Source organism: Lithobates pipiens, unplaced genomic scaffold (genome assembly GCF_037356315.1).
Source record: "Lithobates pipiens isolate NorthernLeopardFrog02 unplaced genomic scaffold, aLitPip1_a1.2 Scaffold_18, whole genome shotgun sequence".
Lineage (NCBI taxonomy): Eukaryota > Metazoa > Chordata > Amphibia > Anura > Ranidae > Lithobates > Lithobates pipiens.
The window spans coordinates 2,677,661-2,695,273 of NW_027507758.1; the positions used below are offsets into that span (position 1 = coordinate 2,677,661).

The 17,613-nt window shown below is 47.0% G+C and overlaps 1 protein-coding gene across 1 annotated transcript in view; it reads right to left on the minus strand.

Annotated features, from left to right (window-relative positions):
* Positions 1-16,142, minus strand: part of LOC143986949 (speedy protein A-like) — a 41,010-nt gene extending 24,868 nt beyond the window's left edge. The window contains exons 1-3 of the mRNA XM_077485362.1: positions 15,930-16,142; positions 9,514-9,572; positions 37-122 (exon numbers count right to left, since the gene is read on the minus strand). Of these exons, the coding sequence (XP_077341488.1) occupies positions 37-122; positions 9,514-9,572; positions 15,930-16,134 (350 nt within the window). The 5' untranslated portion in view covers positions 16,135-16,142. The remainder of the gene's footprint in view (positions 1-36; positions 123-9,513; positions 9,573-15,929) is intronic.
* Positions 16,143-17,613: the final 1,471 nt, after the last annotated feature.

Below are 17,613 nucleotides of genomic sequence, written 5' to 3' on the forward strand. Positions count from 1 at the left end.
AGCCACACCCATTACATGAATGTAAATGGTACTTACAAAGCTATAAAGAAATGAGCTCTGGTGTACTCATTTATACTGAATCCGGCTCTCTTAAAATAAACAAATGTCATTGCCAAGAGGTACTGCACACAAATAGAGAAAACACGCCGTCATTAGTATAGTATAGTATTAGTATAATCTGCACACATGAAAGACACTTCAGCAGCTCTCTAGCCTTCTATTCTACCCGGCAACCTATAATGACAGTCATTTGCACCATCCATATTAGTCTCAGTGCCCCTATAAAGGATACATAATGATACATAGTACAGTATCCGAATATCACACCCAAATTACCATTGTGTGTGTGTGTGTGTGTGTGTGTGTGTGTCTGCACATCAATTTAGCCCCGTCCTATCCAGCCCTGGCCTCCTATGCCTTGGGGGGAGGGATCAGCAGATCATGTGACCACTGTGATTATTTGTCATAGGCTGCATTCACACCTGCGCTTTTTTGGGCATTTGTATATCCGTTTTTTGAGCGTTTTTGTACAGCATGTTTGAGCGTTAGCATTTTTTTTTTTTTTTTAAATTAGCCAACCGAGAAAAATATCATGTTTCATCATTTGTTGCTATGTTTTCAGCTTTTTCATCTGCTTTTATTTATTATTATTTATTTATTAATTCATTTTTTAATCTTTTTTTTTTTTTTAAGGGGTTAAGGGTTATGGTTAGGGCTTATTTTATTTATTTACTTAATTTGATGTATTTATTTTGTTAGGTTAGGGGTCAATATTAGGGGTTAGGATTAGGGTTATGGGTTAATATTAGGGGTTAGGATTAGGGGTTAATAATATGGTTGGGGATTAATACTATGATTAGGGGTAAAAATTAGGTGTTAGGATTAGGGGTGAGTATTAGGGTTTAATATTAGGGTTTGGATTAGGGGTTATTATTAGGGTTATGGATATATTAAAGGTTAGGATTAGGGTTAACATTAGGTCAATTTTAGGGTTAGGGGTTAATATTAGGGTTAAGATTAGGGTTAGGGGTAAGGATTAAGGGGTTACTATTAGGATTAGGGGTTAAGATTAGGGGTAAATATTAGGGTTAGGATTAGGGGTTACTATTAGGTTTAGGGGTAAATATTAGGGTTAGTATTAGGGGTTACTATTAGGGTTAGGGGTAAATATTAGGGTTAGGATTAGGGGTTACTGTTAGGGTTAGGATTAAGGGTTACTATTAGGGTTAGGGGTAATTAATAGGGTTAGGATTAGGGGTTACTATTAGTGTTAGGATTAGGGGTTACTATTAAAGTTAGAGGTAAATATTAGGGCTAGGATTAGGGGTTACTATTAGTGTTAGGATTAGGGGTTACTATTAAAGTTAGGGGTAAATATTAGGGTTAGGATTAGGGGTTACTATTAGGGTTAGGGGTAAATAATAGGGTTAGGGGTTAATAATATGGTTGGGGGTTAATATTAGGGTTAGGGGTAAGGATTAGGGTTTACTATTAGGATTTAATATTATGGGTTAGGATTAGGGGTTAATAATAGGGTTGGGGGTTAATATTAGGATTAGGGGTAAAAATTAGGTGTTAGGATTAGGGGTTAATATTATGGTTAGGGGTTAATATTAGGGTTAGGGGTTAGGATTAGAAGTTACTATTAGGGTTTAATATTAGGGTTTGGATTAGGGGTTATTATTAGGGTTATGGGTCAATATTAAAGGTTAGGATTAGGGTTAACATTAGGTCAATTTTAGGGTTAGGGGTTAATATTAGAGTTAAGATTAGGGGTAAATATTAGGGTTAATATTAGGGTTAGGGGTAAGGATTAAGGGGTTACTATTAGGATTAGGGGTTAAGATTAGGGGTAAATATTAGGGTTAGGATTAGGGGGTTACTATTAGGGTTAGAGGTAAATAATAGGGTTAGGATTAGGGGTTAATATTAGTGTTTGGAGTAGGTGTTACTATTAGTGTTAGGATTAAGGGTTACTATTAGGGTTGGGGGTAAATAATAGGGTTAGGATTAGGGGTTACTATTAGTGTTAGGATTAGGGGTAAATATTAGGGTTAGGGTTAAGGATTAGGGGTAAATATTAGGGTAGGATTAGGGGTTAATATTAGGGTTAGGGGTAAATATTAGGGTAGGATTAGGGGTTAATTTTAGGGTTAGGGGTCAACATTAGGATTTTGGGTTAATATTTAGGGTTATGGTTTTTGAATCTATTATTATTATTTTTTTATTTTTTTAAAACACTCAATAACGTGCTAAAACACCCAAATCAAGCGTTTCCATGCATTTTCATGGAACAAAAATCACTTCAATAACGCATTGCCCTTCAGGTGACTTGTAGCGGAGATGTGAACCATCTCCATAGAGAATAACTGATATAAGCTACAAAACGCCGAGGTGTGAATGGGGCCATAGAGGTCACATGATCAGCTGACTCCCTGTCATCCGTACAGACTGACAGCTCGGTCTCTGTGCTGGGAGCGGGCAGTGATCAGTGCCCCCCCCCTATGTTTATAGAGAAAAGGGGGAGGGGCAGGTCAGTAGATGATAAGAAATCCTGAAGAAAGAATACTGACTAATGCAGCCAAAACATCGAGGATAACATACATTACATAAGGCCTTACCCTAAGAACAGATATGCAATGTATCTTATCCTCAATGTTTTGGCTGCATTAGAGAGATTTTAAAGCTGGTTGTAAATTATACAAAGGGGCGTCCAACCTGTGGCCCAAGACAGCTACAAATGTGGCCCGACACAAAATTGCAAACTTACATTTTTACGTTTACATTTACTAAAAATGTTTAAAAAAAAAATTTTTTTTTGGGGGGGTTGGTTGTTAAAAATGCCTTTACACTTAGCAAACACATGTGGCCAAAGCAAAATGTGACAGGGTATCTTTTTGTCGACTTTTATACGTTTTATCTTCTCCCACTCTTCACATCGTCGAGCCTTATTTGTGTCATCAGTTTCCGGCGTTGTGTCGAATTCCGTCCCCCGTCGGATAGTGCCCGCCCTGTAGTGCGCTTGCGCAGTACGGAGGACAAGGAGACGCCGAAGGTCTCCGAAGATGAGCGGCGCCTGCGCACTGAGTGCAGGTTCAGTCTCCGCCATCCAAGTGGAGATAGAGTTAGAATAAAAGATAGCCGAGCAAAGCGAGGCCGTGAGCGAAGCGTGACGACCGAAGCGTGACGACCGAAGCGTGACGACCGAAGCGTGACGAGCGTAGTGTGACGAGCGAAGCGAGCCCACGAGGGGCCCTCTTACTATGTGCTACCGTGTGTCCACTTGGATGGGGCGGCTTGCACCTGGACTCAGTGCGCAGGCGCCGTTCCTCTTCTGAGACTTTTCGGAGTCTCCTTCTCCTCCGTACTGCGCAAGCGCTGCGCCTGCGCAGTACGGGGCGGACACTATCCGATTGGGGGGGGGACAGATTTTGTCAGAACACCGGCAGCACCGATATATATGTCAGCGACTATTTTCATGGATGAATCACAGGAAGGCAAAATTAGAACCAAAATAACTGAAGAGCAGCCTGAGAATTGATCGAGAATCCATCCTCCATCCATCCAAGCCGATATCGATGCGTTTGTTTATCAAACACAGTGTCAGATATCGGATATCGCACTCGTCATATGTCGCCCTCTTTTACTTTTATAATGAAAAAAAAAAGCAGAAGAGGGAGACTTTTTCTGCTCATCAGCTCCCCCCTGTGTTAGTGTATTTTACAGTATCTCACAAAAGTAAGTACACCCCTCGGTCACATTTTTTTGTAAATCTTTTCTTCTATCTTTTTATGTGACAACACTGAAGAAATTACACTTTGAACTTTTTTTTTTTTATATTTTTATTGCACACTTAAGTATTTTACAGACAATACACCCGACATGGGTTACATCCACAACAATGGAGAAAAAAAAAAACACAACAAGATGCATTAACCACTTCAATACCCGGACATAGTAAAATGATGTCCTCTAGTTTGGGCAGGACAGGGCGGCACAGTGGTGTAGTGGTTAGCACTCTCACTTAGCAGTAAAAAGGGTCGCTGGTTTGAATCCCAACCACGACACTACCTGCCTGGAGTTTGCATGTTCTCCCTGTGCCTGCGTGGGTTTCCTCCGGGTACTCCGGTTTCCTCCCACACTCCAAAGACATGCAGGTAGGTTAATTGGCTTCTGTCCCAAATTGGCCCTAGTATATGAATGGGGACCTTGGATTGTTGGATCCTTGAGGGTAGGGACCGATGTGAGTGTGCAATGTACAGGGATAGGGACAATAGACACTCACTCAGGTTGAACTGGATGGACTGGTGTCTTTATTCAACCTTACTAACTATGTAACTATGTAACTAAAAAAAGTTTGTGGGGGGATATCTGAATGATGCCTATAGCTCCAGGCATCATTCAGATATCAATCTTTCCGGCCGGCGATTCTGTGCACGATAAGAACAATCATTGCGGAGGTTCCGCCGCTTGATCGTTCTTATAGGCAACGGGAGGCAACGTTCCCCCCCCCCCCCGCCACCATCCGGTGCTTCTCCGGGCTCTTCCCGTGCCATCAGGGGCCCGGAGAAAGAATCACCCGCCGCCGGATGACGAGCATAGAGATTTCGGGTGACCAGATGGTCGCCAGTCATATGTATGACCATCAGAGTACCCGGAAGTAAACAAAGCCGCGATCGCGGCTATCAGTATGAGATCGGTGATTTTATTTTTTTTCCTGATCTCATGCTTTCCAGCCTGGAGGAGAGATGTGGGAGGTCTTACTGACCCCATATCTCTCCATAAAGAGGACCTGTCACATAGATTCCTATTACAAGGGATGTTTACATTCCTTGTAATATAAATAAAAGTGATCAAAAAAAAAAAGAAAATGAAAAAAAAAGTGTAAAAATAAAAAAAAATTAAGTAAAAAAATTAAATTAAATTAAAATTAAAACGCCCCTGTCCCCGGTAGCTCGCACTCAGAAGCAAACGCCCATGTAAGTCCCACCCACATATGTAAACGCCGCTCAAACCACACATGTGAGGTATCGCCGCATGCGTTAGAGCACGTGCAACAATTATAGCGCTAGACCTCCTCTGTAACTCTAAACTGGTAACCTGTGAAAAAATTTCAAGCGTCGCCTATGGAGATTTTTAAGTACCGAAGTTTGGCGCCATTCCATGATTGTGCGCAATTTTAAAAGCGTGACATGTTAGGCATCTATTTATTCCGCGTAACATCATCTTTCACATTATATAAAAAAATTAGGCTAACTTTACTGTTTTGTAATTTTTTTGATTCGTGAAACCGTTTTTGTTTTCCAAAAAAAAAAGGCGTTTGAAAAATGATTGCACAAATACCGTGTGAGATAAAAAGTTGCAATGACCGCCATTTTATTCCCTAGGGGTGTCTGCTAAAAAAAAACATATATATAATGTTTGGGGGTTCTGAGTAATTTTCTAGCAAAAAAATGATGATTTTTACATGGAGTAGAGAAGTGCCAGAATAGGCCCCGGTATTGAAGTGGTTAAAGAGGAAGTAAAGGCTATTTAAAAAAAAAAAATGCAACCTACAAGGCAAAGGCATAATGAGCTAGTATGCATAGCATACTAGCTCATTATGAATAACTTACCTGAGAACGAAGCACCCGAAGCGGTCCTCCGTCTTCATCTTCGCCGCTGCCATGTATCCCGGAGTGACTTCCGGGTCTCGCTGCTCTGGCGCTGTGATTTGCCAGAGCCGCGATGACGTCACTCCCGCGCATGCGCACGGGAGCCGACAGGAGCATCATATCGCAGTGATCTGCGGCCTGCTCAGTGCGCCTGTGCGCCGATGTCTACGGCGCATGCGCCGTAGACAACAGTGCCTGTCTTTTTGTAAACATCTCCTAAACCGTGTAGGTTTAAGAGATATTTCTTGGACCTACAGGTAAGCCTTAATCTAGGCCTTAATCTAGGCTTACCTGTAGGTCAAAGTGGTTTGTAAGGGTTTACAACCACTTTAAGAATAGTAACATTGTACATATCAACCATGGCTTATCTGAACCAAATATGTTTCCAACCCCGCCGTTCCCCCAGATATGCGCTTTCCATTTTTTTTTTTAACCTAAAACGAGTTGAATACCCCAGGAAAAAGAAACTCCCAGCCCAAGGGATATCCACCTTCAGTGTCACTTTAGATAGAATGAAAATAGCCCACCTCTGCTCATACTAGAAAAACACTTTCTACTCTCTGTCTAAGTTTCAAGAAGGATTAATTCTACGCAATCAAACACCCTATTTTCTCTCCTCCTCCAATGTGATAACACCAAATTTAACACACCTGCTCCCCATTCACACCTGAGACCTTGTAACACTAGCGAGTCACATGACACCGGGGGAGGGAAAATGGCTGATTGGGCCCCAATTTGGACATTTTCACTTATGCCGCATACACACGACTGGACTTTCCAGCAGAAAAGGTCAGACGGAATCATTTCATCGGATATTCCGATCGCGTGTGTGGGGCTTCAGCAGACTTTTATTTTTTTTTCAAAAAGTCTGACGGACCTAGAAATAGAACATGTTTTAAATCTTTCCGACGGAATCAAATCCTATCGGGGAAAATCGTTCGTCTGTGTGCTGATCCGACGGACCAAAATACGACGCAAGGGCAGCTATTGGCTATCGAACTTCCTTTTTCTAGTCCTATTGTACGTCACTGCGTTCGATACGAACGGACTTGGTCTGATCGTGTGTAGTCCATTCGGTCGGAACTCCGTCGGAAAAGACAGTTTATTCGTGTGTACGCGGCATTAGGGGTGTACTGACTTTTGTTGCCAGCGGTTTAGACATTAATGGCTGTGTGTTGAGTGATTTCGAGGGGACAGGAAATTTACACCGTTATACAAGCTGTACACTCACTACTTTACATTGTAGACAAGTGTCATTTCTTCAGTGTTGTCACATGAAAAGAGAGAAGAAAAGATTTACACAAATGTCACTGAGGGGTGTACTTACTTTTGTGAGATACCGTGTGTGCGGCCCAAGACCGGTCCTCTTCTTTCCTGTGTGGCCCAGGAAGGTCAAACGTTTGGACACCCCCTGGATTATACCATCCTCCGGGCAAGCTGTCTGCTGCAGAGCATCTTTTTTTTTTTTACTAACTTTTTTGGGTTCAGTTCCAATTATTTTTATAATCTTTTATTTTTTTGTCTCCAGTTTTTTTATACATAGGCCTTTAGTGATGCGGAATGCCACAGATCGGCGGGTGGGGGGAGAAGTGTGAGGTATGAGATCTGGAATAAGAAATGACTTCCGGTTTAGGCGGCTCTCCCAGGGAGTAACAGACACAGATCAACGCGTTTCATCGCAACAACCAGTATGCATGAGAGTCCCCAGAAGTGTGATATAGAGTCCAACAAAAATAATACAATTCATTTCAATGAATGAAAAAGGAATAAGAGTTACATACATTTAAATCCAATCCATGTTGGGGAATTAGCAGAACAGAACATAAGAAATGCTGAAGAAAGGAAACATATACTGAATTGTTATGTATGAAATGATTCTGGGGGGCTCCAGTCTATTACGTGTTTCCTTTCTTCTCCATTCGCCATGTCCTGATGAATCCCAGAAACGCGTTGGCTTTATCTTATGTTGACTAGTAATACAAAGATTCTGTAGCTTAGAAAATGCTTCTGGCGTTTTTCCCCCTTGCACACTAATGGACCAGCTTATGTGCTAGAGCAGGGGGTCCCCAATTCCTGGGGCTGCGGACCGGTGGCGGTCCATGGCCTGTTGCTGTGCAGGCCACACAGCAGAAGATGAGCGGTAACGGAGGTCTGCACAGGGCTACCGCAGCATCAGGGCATGCCTGTTTACCCTCTTCCGGCTCCTCCGCCAGCCCGACAATGTCATCCTATCAGCAGGGCAGGGGGGCGGGAGGAGCTGCAGTTAGGAATGGAGAGAGCTCTTCCCACTCCCTGCCCTGGTGATAGGATGGCATGGTCGGCCGAGCGGGTGGGCGGAGGAGCCGGGAGAGGGCACACGGACTGTTACCAGCCTCTGCCCTAATAGAGAGGAAAGGAGGAGAGGGTGCAGACTGCAGGGGCACTGTAATGTAAAGGGGACTGCACTGTAAAGGGGGGGGGCTGTGATATAAAGGGGACTGCACTGTGAAGGGGAAGCTGTAATGTAAAGGGGGTGCTGTGATGTAAAGGGGACTGCACTGTAAAGGGGGCGCTGTAATGTAAAGGGGACTGCACAATAAAGGGGGCACTGTAATGTAAAGGGGGGATGTGATGTAAAGAGGATTGCACTGTAAAGGGGCACTGTAATGTAAAGGGGGGCTGTGATGTAAAGGGGACTGCACTGTAAAGGGGGCGCTGTAATATAAAGGGGACTGCACAATAAAGGGGGCACTGTAATGTAAAGGGGGGATGTGATGTAAAGAGGATTGCACTGTAAAGGGGCACTGTAATGTAAAGGGGGGCTGTGATGTAAAGGGGACTGCACTGTAAAGGGAGCACTGTAATGTAAAGGGGGGCTGTGATGTAAAGGGGATTGCACTGTAAAGGGGCACTGTAATGTAAAGGGGGGCTGTGATGTAAAGGGGACTGCACTGTAAAGGGGGCACTGTAATGTAAAGGGGGGCTGTGATGTAAAGGGGACTGCACTGTAAAGGGGGCACTGTAATGTAAAGGGAGGGCTGTGATGTAAAGGGGACTGCACTGTAAAGGGGGGCACAGCAATGTAAAGGGGGCTGTGATGTAAAGGGGAATGCACTGTAAAGGGGGGTGCTGTAATGTAAAGGGGGGCTGTGATGTAAAGGGGACTGCACTGTAAAGGGGGGCACTGTAATGTAAAGGGGGGCTGTCATGTAAAGGGGATTGCCCTGTAAAGGGGGCACTTAAAGGGTCTCTGTTACAGTGCCCCTTTACATGACAGCCCCCCTTTACATTACAGTGCCCCCTTTCCAGCGCAGTCCCCTTTACATCACAGCCCCCTTTACATTACAGTGCCCCCTTTACAGCGCAGTCCCCTTTACATTACAGTGCAGTCCCCTTTACATCACAGCCCCCCCTTTACATTACAGTGCCTCCTTTACTGAGCAGTCCACGTTACATTAATGTAAAGGGGACTGCACTGTAAAGGGGGCTGTGATGTGAAGGGGAACTGAGGACACTGTGGGACTGCTTTAAAGGGGGAACTGTGATTTAAAGGGGTAATGTGGACACTGATATATAAATGGGGGACTGTGCTGTAAAGGGGGGGGTTGTGGTGTGAAGGGGGCTGAGGACAGACTTTGTGAGTATCCCATCCCTCAACCCGTCCACCACCCTCCCCCAGCCCGTCGACCCTGCCCCCCCCCCCCAATTGGCTACCATGAAACTGGTCCCTGGAGCCATAAAGTTTGGGGACCGCTGTGCTAGAGGGTGACTTCATAGACAAAGGAGTACAGCCCATGTAATCTGAAGTACATTCTAGACATGATAAAACTATTTCACGTGGTGCTATAGGTGATGTACTGTGTGTATATATATAGGTTACCTTGTCCGCTATTATACAGCAGCAGTCCATCCACAGGAAATCTTGAATTAAGTCATCATCTGTAATGGAAGTACAAATATTTGGACACATAAAATAAAATACACATTAAAGTGAAAATTGAAGAACAAGCCTCCTTATACGTTTTACCTCTTGAAGCTGACCTAACGGGCCCCATCCCCCTCTCCTCAGTGATCCGGTAGCCACGGCCCCTGGAGTTTGGTAACACCCCTCGCCGATAGTCCTTCCATCTCCTGGCTGTGTGGGCACAGTAGAGCCCCATAGTAGGCTGCGGGTCCCGTCTCTCTGTGTCCCCTAGACAGAGATGCAGGTAGTTGGGCCCCAGAAGCTGCCATGAGGGTCTCCTGGCCTAGAGACAGAAGAATTAAGTTGGCCATAAATGGATAGAAATTTGACTGGTTAAAGTGGAGTTCTACCCAAAAGTGGAATCTCCGCTTATCTCCCCCCCCCCCCCCCCAGGAACCACATTTGGCACCTTTCAGGGGGGAGAGGGGGGAGCGGGTACCTGTTTTTGTCAGGTACCCTTTCCCCACTTCTGGGAGAGTGCACCGTGGCGCCGTCCCTCGGAAGTTTGCCCCTCCTCCTCCGCTGCCGGGCCACTTATGCCCCATACACACTATGAGAAATTCTGCCAGCAAACGTTGGATGAGAGCTTTTGGTCAGAAATTCCAACCGGGTGTATCATCGGGACTTTTGCTGGCAGAATTCCAGCCAGCAAAAGATTGAGAGCGGGTTCTCTATTTTTCGGTCGGAAAAGGTTTCTTATCCGAAAATGCGTTTGTCTGTATGCAATTCGGACGAGCAAAAAAAAAATCACGCACGCTCAGAAACAATTCGGCGCATGCTCTGAAGCATTTCGGAAGCAACTTGATTTCCTCGGCTGGTGGTAGTGTTGTACGTCACCGCGTTCTTGGCGGTCGAAAGTTCCGAGAATTTTTCTGTGAACCGTGTGTACGCAAGACAAGCTTGAGCGCAATTCCGTTTTCTCTGACGGAATTTCTGAATCATGTGAATGGGGCATCAGAAAGCTTCACTGATGATTTCCCTTACCATGAATGGCGGCGGCAGCACCTGAGAGCCGATCGGCTGGGGTGCGGACATCACGGAAAAGTAAGTGCCCTAATATTAAAAGTCAGCAGCTACAGAATTTGTAGCTGCTGACTTTTCATTTTTTAGTAGGGGGCGGGGGCATAACTCCTCTTTAAGTAGGGACTGGCTGAATTTCAATTCATGTATGGGCAGTGTGATTGCCAATCTGTCCGATTTTCCTCTCCCGATCAGCACTGTAGACTATATCCCGCAGCGCTGATCCGTGTGTCCTGACAGTGGGGAAGTCTCCCCGCCATCACAATACAATAGTGCAGCGGGGAGGATTCCCCCATCCACTTATCTGCCCACCTGACCCTAAACCTCCACAACAACAAATTTCCTCTCTGGGCCTAAAGAGGAACTTCACTTTATTTTTTTAAAAGTCAAGTGCTACAGTGTATCCACCTCGACACCCGCCCTTTTCTGGCACTTTTTGTTATTTATATTTTTTGCTAGAAAATTACTTAGAACCCCCAAACATATTTATATATATACACACACAGTGGGGGAGGGGGGGGGGGGTGGAAAGTATTCAGACCTCATTACATGTTTCACTCTTTGTTATATTGCAGCCATTTGCTAAAATCATTTAAGTTCATTTTTTTTCCTCATTAATGTACACACAGCCCCCCATAGTGACAGAAAAACACAGAATTGTGGACATTTTTGCAGATTTCTTAACCACTTGCTTACTGGGCACTTAAACCCCCTTCCTGCCCAGACCAATTTTCAGCTTTCGGTGCTCTCACACTTTGAATGACAATTACTCAGTCATGCAACACTGTACCCAAATGAATTTTTTGTCCTTTTTTTCCCACAAATAGAGCTTTCTTTTGGTGGTATTTGATCACCTCCTGAGGTTTTTATTTTTTGCGCTATAAATGAAAAAAGACCGAAAATTTTGAAAAAAAAAATGCATATTTCTTTGTTTCTGTAACAGAATTATGCAAATTATTAATTTTTCTTCATAAATTTTGGCCACAATTTATACCGCTACATATCTTTGGTAAAAAATAACCCAAATTAGTGGATATTATTTGGTCTTTGTGAAAGTTAGAGAGTCTACAAGCTGTGGTGCGAATCGCACAAAATTGATCACACCTGATGTACTGGTGGCCGATCTCATTTCTTGTGACCCAAACAAGTCAGGAAAGTACAAATACCCCCCAAATGACCCCTTTTTGGAAAGTAGACATTCCAAGGTATTTAGTAAGAGGCATGGTGAGCTTTTTGATGCTGTCATTTTTTTCCCACAATTCTTTGCAAAATTAAGATTTTTCATTTATTTTTTTCTCCACAAAATTGTCATTGTAATAGGTTATTTCTCTCACGTGGCATGTGTATACCACAAATGACACCCCCCAAAAAATTCTGCTACTCCTCCTGAGTATTACAATACCACATGTGTGTGACTTTTTCACAGCCTGGCCACATAGAGAGGCCCAACATGCAGGGAGCGCCATCACGTGTTCTAGGAGCATAAATTACACATCTAACTTGTTGACTATTTATTACACTTTTGAAGCACCAGGACAATGACACGTGACACTGATGACAGATGGCACTGATACGTGGCAATGATGACACTTATACGTGGCACTGATGACAGGTGGCACTGATGACAGATGGCACTAATATGTGGCACTGATGACAGATGGCACTTATACGTGGCACTGATGACACGTGGCACTTATACGTGGCACTGATGACACGTGGCACTTATACGTGGCACTGATGACACGTGGCACTTATACGTGGCACTGATGACACGTGGCACTAATACGTGGCACTGAAGACAGATGGCACTAATACGTGCCACCGATGACAGATGGCACTAATACATGGCACCGATGACGTGTGACACTGATGACAGATGGCACTGATAAGTGGCATTGATGACACGTGACACTGACAACAGATGGCACGTGACACTGACAGGTGGCACTGATGACAAATGGCACTGATACGTGGCACTGATGACAGATGGCACTATGTAGCACTGATGACACGTGGCACTGATGACACGTGGCACTGATGACAGATGGCACTGACGACAGGTGGCACTGACGACAGGTGGCACTGACAACAGGTGGCACTGGGGGCAGGTAGCACTGGGGGCAGGTAGCACTGGGGTGGATGGCACTGGGGTGGATGGCACTGGGGTGGATGGCACTGGGGGCAGGTAGCACTGGGGTGGATGGCACTGGGGTGGATGGCACTGGGGCAGATGGCACTGGGGCGGATGGCACTGGGGCAGATGGCACTGCTGGGGGGCGGATGGCACTGCTGGGGGCGGATGGCACTGCTGGGGGAGGATGGCACTTTTTATTTTATTTTTTTTACTTTTTTTTTTTTTACTACAGGCAGAACGGCTGCCGCTGCAGCCGTTCATCTCTCCCCTCTCACGCTGTCTGTGCGAGGAGGGAGAGCGGCGCTGAGAGATGATCTCATATGTTTACATATGAGATCATCTCCCATTGGACACGCCGATCACGCTGTAAACGGCCGCTGTGATTGGCCGTTTACAGCGATCTGTGTTTGCCTGTCCCCGGGGGACACGGCGAACACAGAACTTCCGCGATGCGTGCCCGCGGCGGCGCGCATTGCGGAAGTAAACATCAGGACGTCCAGGGACGACCACCCGGACGAACGCGCCTGCTCTGCGGCCGTGAGGTGGTTAAGTTCATTTTTTTCCTCATTAATGTACACACAGCACCACATAGTGACAGAAAAACACAGAATTGGTGAAATTTTTGCAGATTTCTTAAAAAAGAAAACCAGAAATATCACCCGGTCCTCAGTATTCAGACCCTTTGCTGTGACACTCATATATATAACTCAGGCGATGTCCATTTCTTCCGATCATCCCTGAGATGGTTCTACACCTTCATGTGAGCCCAGCTGTGTGTTGATTATACTGATTGGACTTGATCAGGAAAGCCGCACACCTGTCTATATAAGACCTTCCAGCTCACAGTGCATGTCAGAGCAAATGAGAATCATGAGGTCAAAGGAAGTGCCTGAAGAGCTCAGAGACAGAATTGTGGTCTCCATTAATCTCTATGGCCAGCCATGTGAAATGTCAGATCATCTTAGGGTTGCCACCTGTCCAGGATTCACCTGGACAGTTCGGGTTTGGAATCATGCGTCCGGGTTTCAGACTGCCTGAAACCCGGACACATTATTTTAACTGGACTATGGCTTCCCAGCAGGGTTGCTGGCTTCAGTTGTCTAGGCTGAGAGTGTCTGTTACACTCTTTCACACTGCCCAAAGCCAACACTAACAATTCACCCCCAAACACACACACAGAGGAGAGAGGGCTCAATCAGCACCTCATCCTCCCACCCCTACCCCTCTGTGTCTGCCCACACTCCAATCCCTGGTGCTGTGCCTCAGAAAGGAAAGTTGGGGCCGGAAATTTCAATTCAGCAGCCTTGGACGCATCTGGATGAGAGGTGCTGACTGCCAAGGGGTGAGTGAGCTCACCATCCGTCCCTGTCTGTCACTGAAGTCTCCCCCCTTCTCTCTCCTGCCTCTGAGTGAGTACACTAAGGTAAATCAGGGTTCTCAGAGCACCCCTTACATCACAGTTCCCCTTTACACCAGAAGCCGCAGTGTTCCCCCTTACATTAGAGTCCTCTCCGTACATCAGAGTTCTCAGTGTTCCCCCTTAAATCAGGGTTCTCAGAGCATCCCTTATGTTAGAGGCCCCAGAGTTCTCCCTTATATCAGAGTCTGCAGAGACCCCCCTTAGAGTGACACTCTGCGAGTTCAGATGTAAAGGGGAACTCTTGTTATTAACTTCATATAATTAGAAATGTTATTTAATGGCAATATATATATAAAGTTTATACTATAAAAAAAAAAAATTGGCACGCTCCGCTAAAGTGTTCGGGCTTTACTTGAAGAAAAGGTGGCAACCCTAGATCATCTACCAGGCACACCAGTGAAAACGGTAAGCCCGAGGACCACCGGGGAGCGGGGGGCGACCAGCGAGTAGGACGATGAAGCTGCCAGCTTTATCCATAACCCGATAGACCATTTACAAGCTGTAACGTGTATATATATATATATATGTATTGAGGGCGGCAAGTGGATATGCAGTACTGCAGCTGCTGACTTCAGATACTTATCTCTGCCTGGGATCCAGCGCTCTCTTCCTGCAGCCGCTTACCACAGCGGGTCCCTTGCCCCGCCATCTTGGATACAGCCGGCCCCCCACCGTGCGTGCATGAGCTCATGAGTAATGTTGGGATTGCTCCTGCAGCCTTCTGGGACATGTAGCGTTCTCCAGGAGGATGCAGGAAAGGGCAAGGAACGCCATTATCTCCTAGGTGAGGATTGTGGAAATGAGAGCGGGTACCAAGAAAAATCTGAAAAAATAGCGTAGGGTCCCCCCTACCCTGAAACCCCCCCCCCCCTCCATTGTTGTGGCCCGGTATGGTTCCGGAGGGGGCGCTCGCTTGTCCCCACCCCCTTTCCTGGCCTGCCAGGATACATGCTCAGATAAGGTTCTGGTATAGATATTGGGGGGAGGGGGGGGGATCGAAGGGCCTGGTATGGATTGGGGGGCCCCCCATGCTGTTTTTTTGTTCCTAAAATTTTAATTGCTGCCAATTCTTTTGTTTACATTCAGCTATAAGCGGGGAAACCCGCTGACAGCTGATGAGTTATCGGTTGATAAAGCGGAGCTCCACCCAAAAAGGGGAAGTTACGCTTTAAATACTCCTCCCCTGCCACGTTTGGCATATCATTTTTTTTTTTGGAGGGGGGGGGGGGGCGTGTACCTAGTTTTGACAGGTACCCACTCCCACTTTCAATCGGATCGCCTAGGATCTGCCCCTCTTTTCATGCACTCATCTGGGACACGTTATAGGTGACGAAGCCGCAACTGTCAAAAAAAAGTGCCAAAAAAGGCCTGGAGGGGGGTAAGGGGGGGACCCCCATGCCATTTTTTTTCTGATTTTTATTGGTACCCGCTCTCATTTCCACAATCCTGAGGGGGGGTCTTTAAATGGATAACTAAGCCCTGTGGAAAGGACGCAACGCGTCGGGAGCTGTGCCCTGCACGGAGTTGGGCTGAAGCTGCTTTTCTTGGAGGGCAGCGCTTTGGGTTTCCTTTGCCTTGGTTGTGTACATAAAGCCGGGATGAGCCCCTCCCCCCCCCTCACCGGAGTTGGGGGATGGAGACCTGGAGCGACACCCAAAGCTTTCCTGGTTACCCGTCACTATAAATAACTCCTCTGCAAAAAAAATGAGAAAAGATTTTTTTGAAGTAATGGAGGAGAGAGAATACGGAGAGACTTACGGAAGAGTTGGAAGAAGGCGCTCATCTCCTGGCGCTGTATGACCAGGCACAGTCCTCGGGGGCGTTTCACAGCAGTGCTGTTGTGCGTTTCCTCTTTATAGCGCTTCATCAGAATCTTGTTCTGCTGGGGGGGTCTGGATGCAGATCGGACGTACACTGTGACCGTGGCGGGCGTCTGACTGCGGGACGGCGGGACGTATCTCATGTCCGGAGCAATCTACAGACAGAAGAGATTGTGGTGGAGAACGCACATGTGAGAGCGGCAATGAGAACTAAATTCCAGACACACAGATAAATACCCCCCCTCCTCCCCCGCCCCCCGGGGGCTGCTCCACCTGACAAAGACTTTGTATATCTGTCTCTCCCATCACTGGGCAGTGACAGAAGCCTCAGCTCATTGATTCGCTTATCTCTCTGCTGTCTCCTCCTATCAGCATGCTCCATGCATTGCTGCACAACTGACTGGCTGCTTCTTCTGCAGCAAACCTAAGCCTTGCTGTATAGTAGAGAAAAAAGAGAGGAGGACAGAACTCCTCCTACAGATCCTGCGCTTCTCTGTGCGGCTGCAGCTTCCCCTTGTCTCCGCCTCCCCTGGTCTCTCAGCATTCAGCTGACTCCAGCCCTCCTCCGGACCTCCTCCAGACCTCCTCCAGACCCTGCACTTTCTGCTTCCCAGCTCCGCCCCCAACTTCTCCCTGGCAGCAGCACAAAGCAAGGGGGTGCACTGTGATATAAGGGAGGGTGAGGGGCTGGTAATGCTGAGGTGGAACTGTCTCTGCCGCAGGCCTATGGGAGCGGAGGAACTGTCTCTATCATGGTGGCAGGCCTATGGTGGCCCCTGTCATGGTGGCAGGCCTATGGTGGCCCCTGTCATGGTGGCAGGCCTATGGTGGCCCCTGTCATGGTGGCAGGCCTATGGTGGCCCCTGTCATGGTGGCAGGCCTATGGTGGCCGCTGTCATGGTGGCAGGCCTAAGGTGGCCCCTGTCATGGTGGCAGGCCTACGGTGGCCCCTGTCATGGTGGCAGGCCTACGGTGGCCCCTGTCATGGTGGCAGGCCTACGGTGGCCCCTGTCATGGTGGCAGGCCTACGGTGGCCCCTGTCATGGTGGCAGGCTTATGGGAGCCGCTGTCATGGTGGCAGGCCTATGGTGGCCCCTTTCCTGGAGGCAGGCCTATGGTGGCCCCTTTCCTGGAGGCAGGCCTATGGTGGCCCCTTTCCTGGAGGCAGGCCTATGGTGGCAGGCATATGATGGCCCCTGTAATGGTGGGAGACTTATGGTGTAGGGGCCCTTGTAGTGAGGACTGTGTAGAGGCTCCTGTGTGTGACTGTGTAGGGGCCCCTGAGGATTGTATAGAGGCCCCTGTAGTTAGGACTGTGTAGGGGCCCCAGGAGGAGAACTGTGTAGGGGCCCCAGGAGGAGAACTGTGTAGGGGCCCCTGTAGTGAGGACTGTATAAGGGCCCCTGAGGACTGTGTAGAGGATCCCTGTGGATGACTGTGTAGGGGGCCCTGTGGAGGATTGTATAGGGGCCCCTGTAGTTCGGACAGTGTAGGGGCCCCTGAGGACGGTGTAGGGGCCCCTGAGGGCAATGTAGGTGCTCCTATATTTAGGACAGTGTAGGGGCCCCTGAGGACAGTATAGGGGCCCCTGTGGACAGTGTAGGGGCCCCTGAGAAGTACAG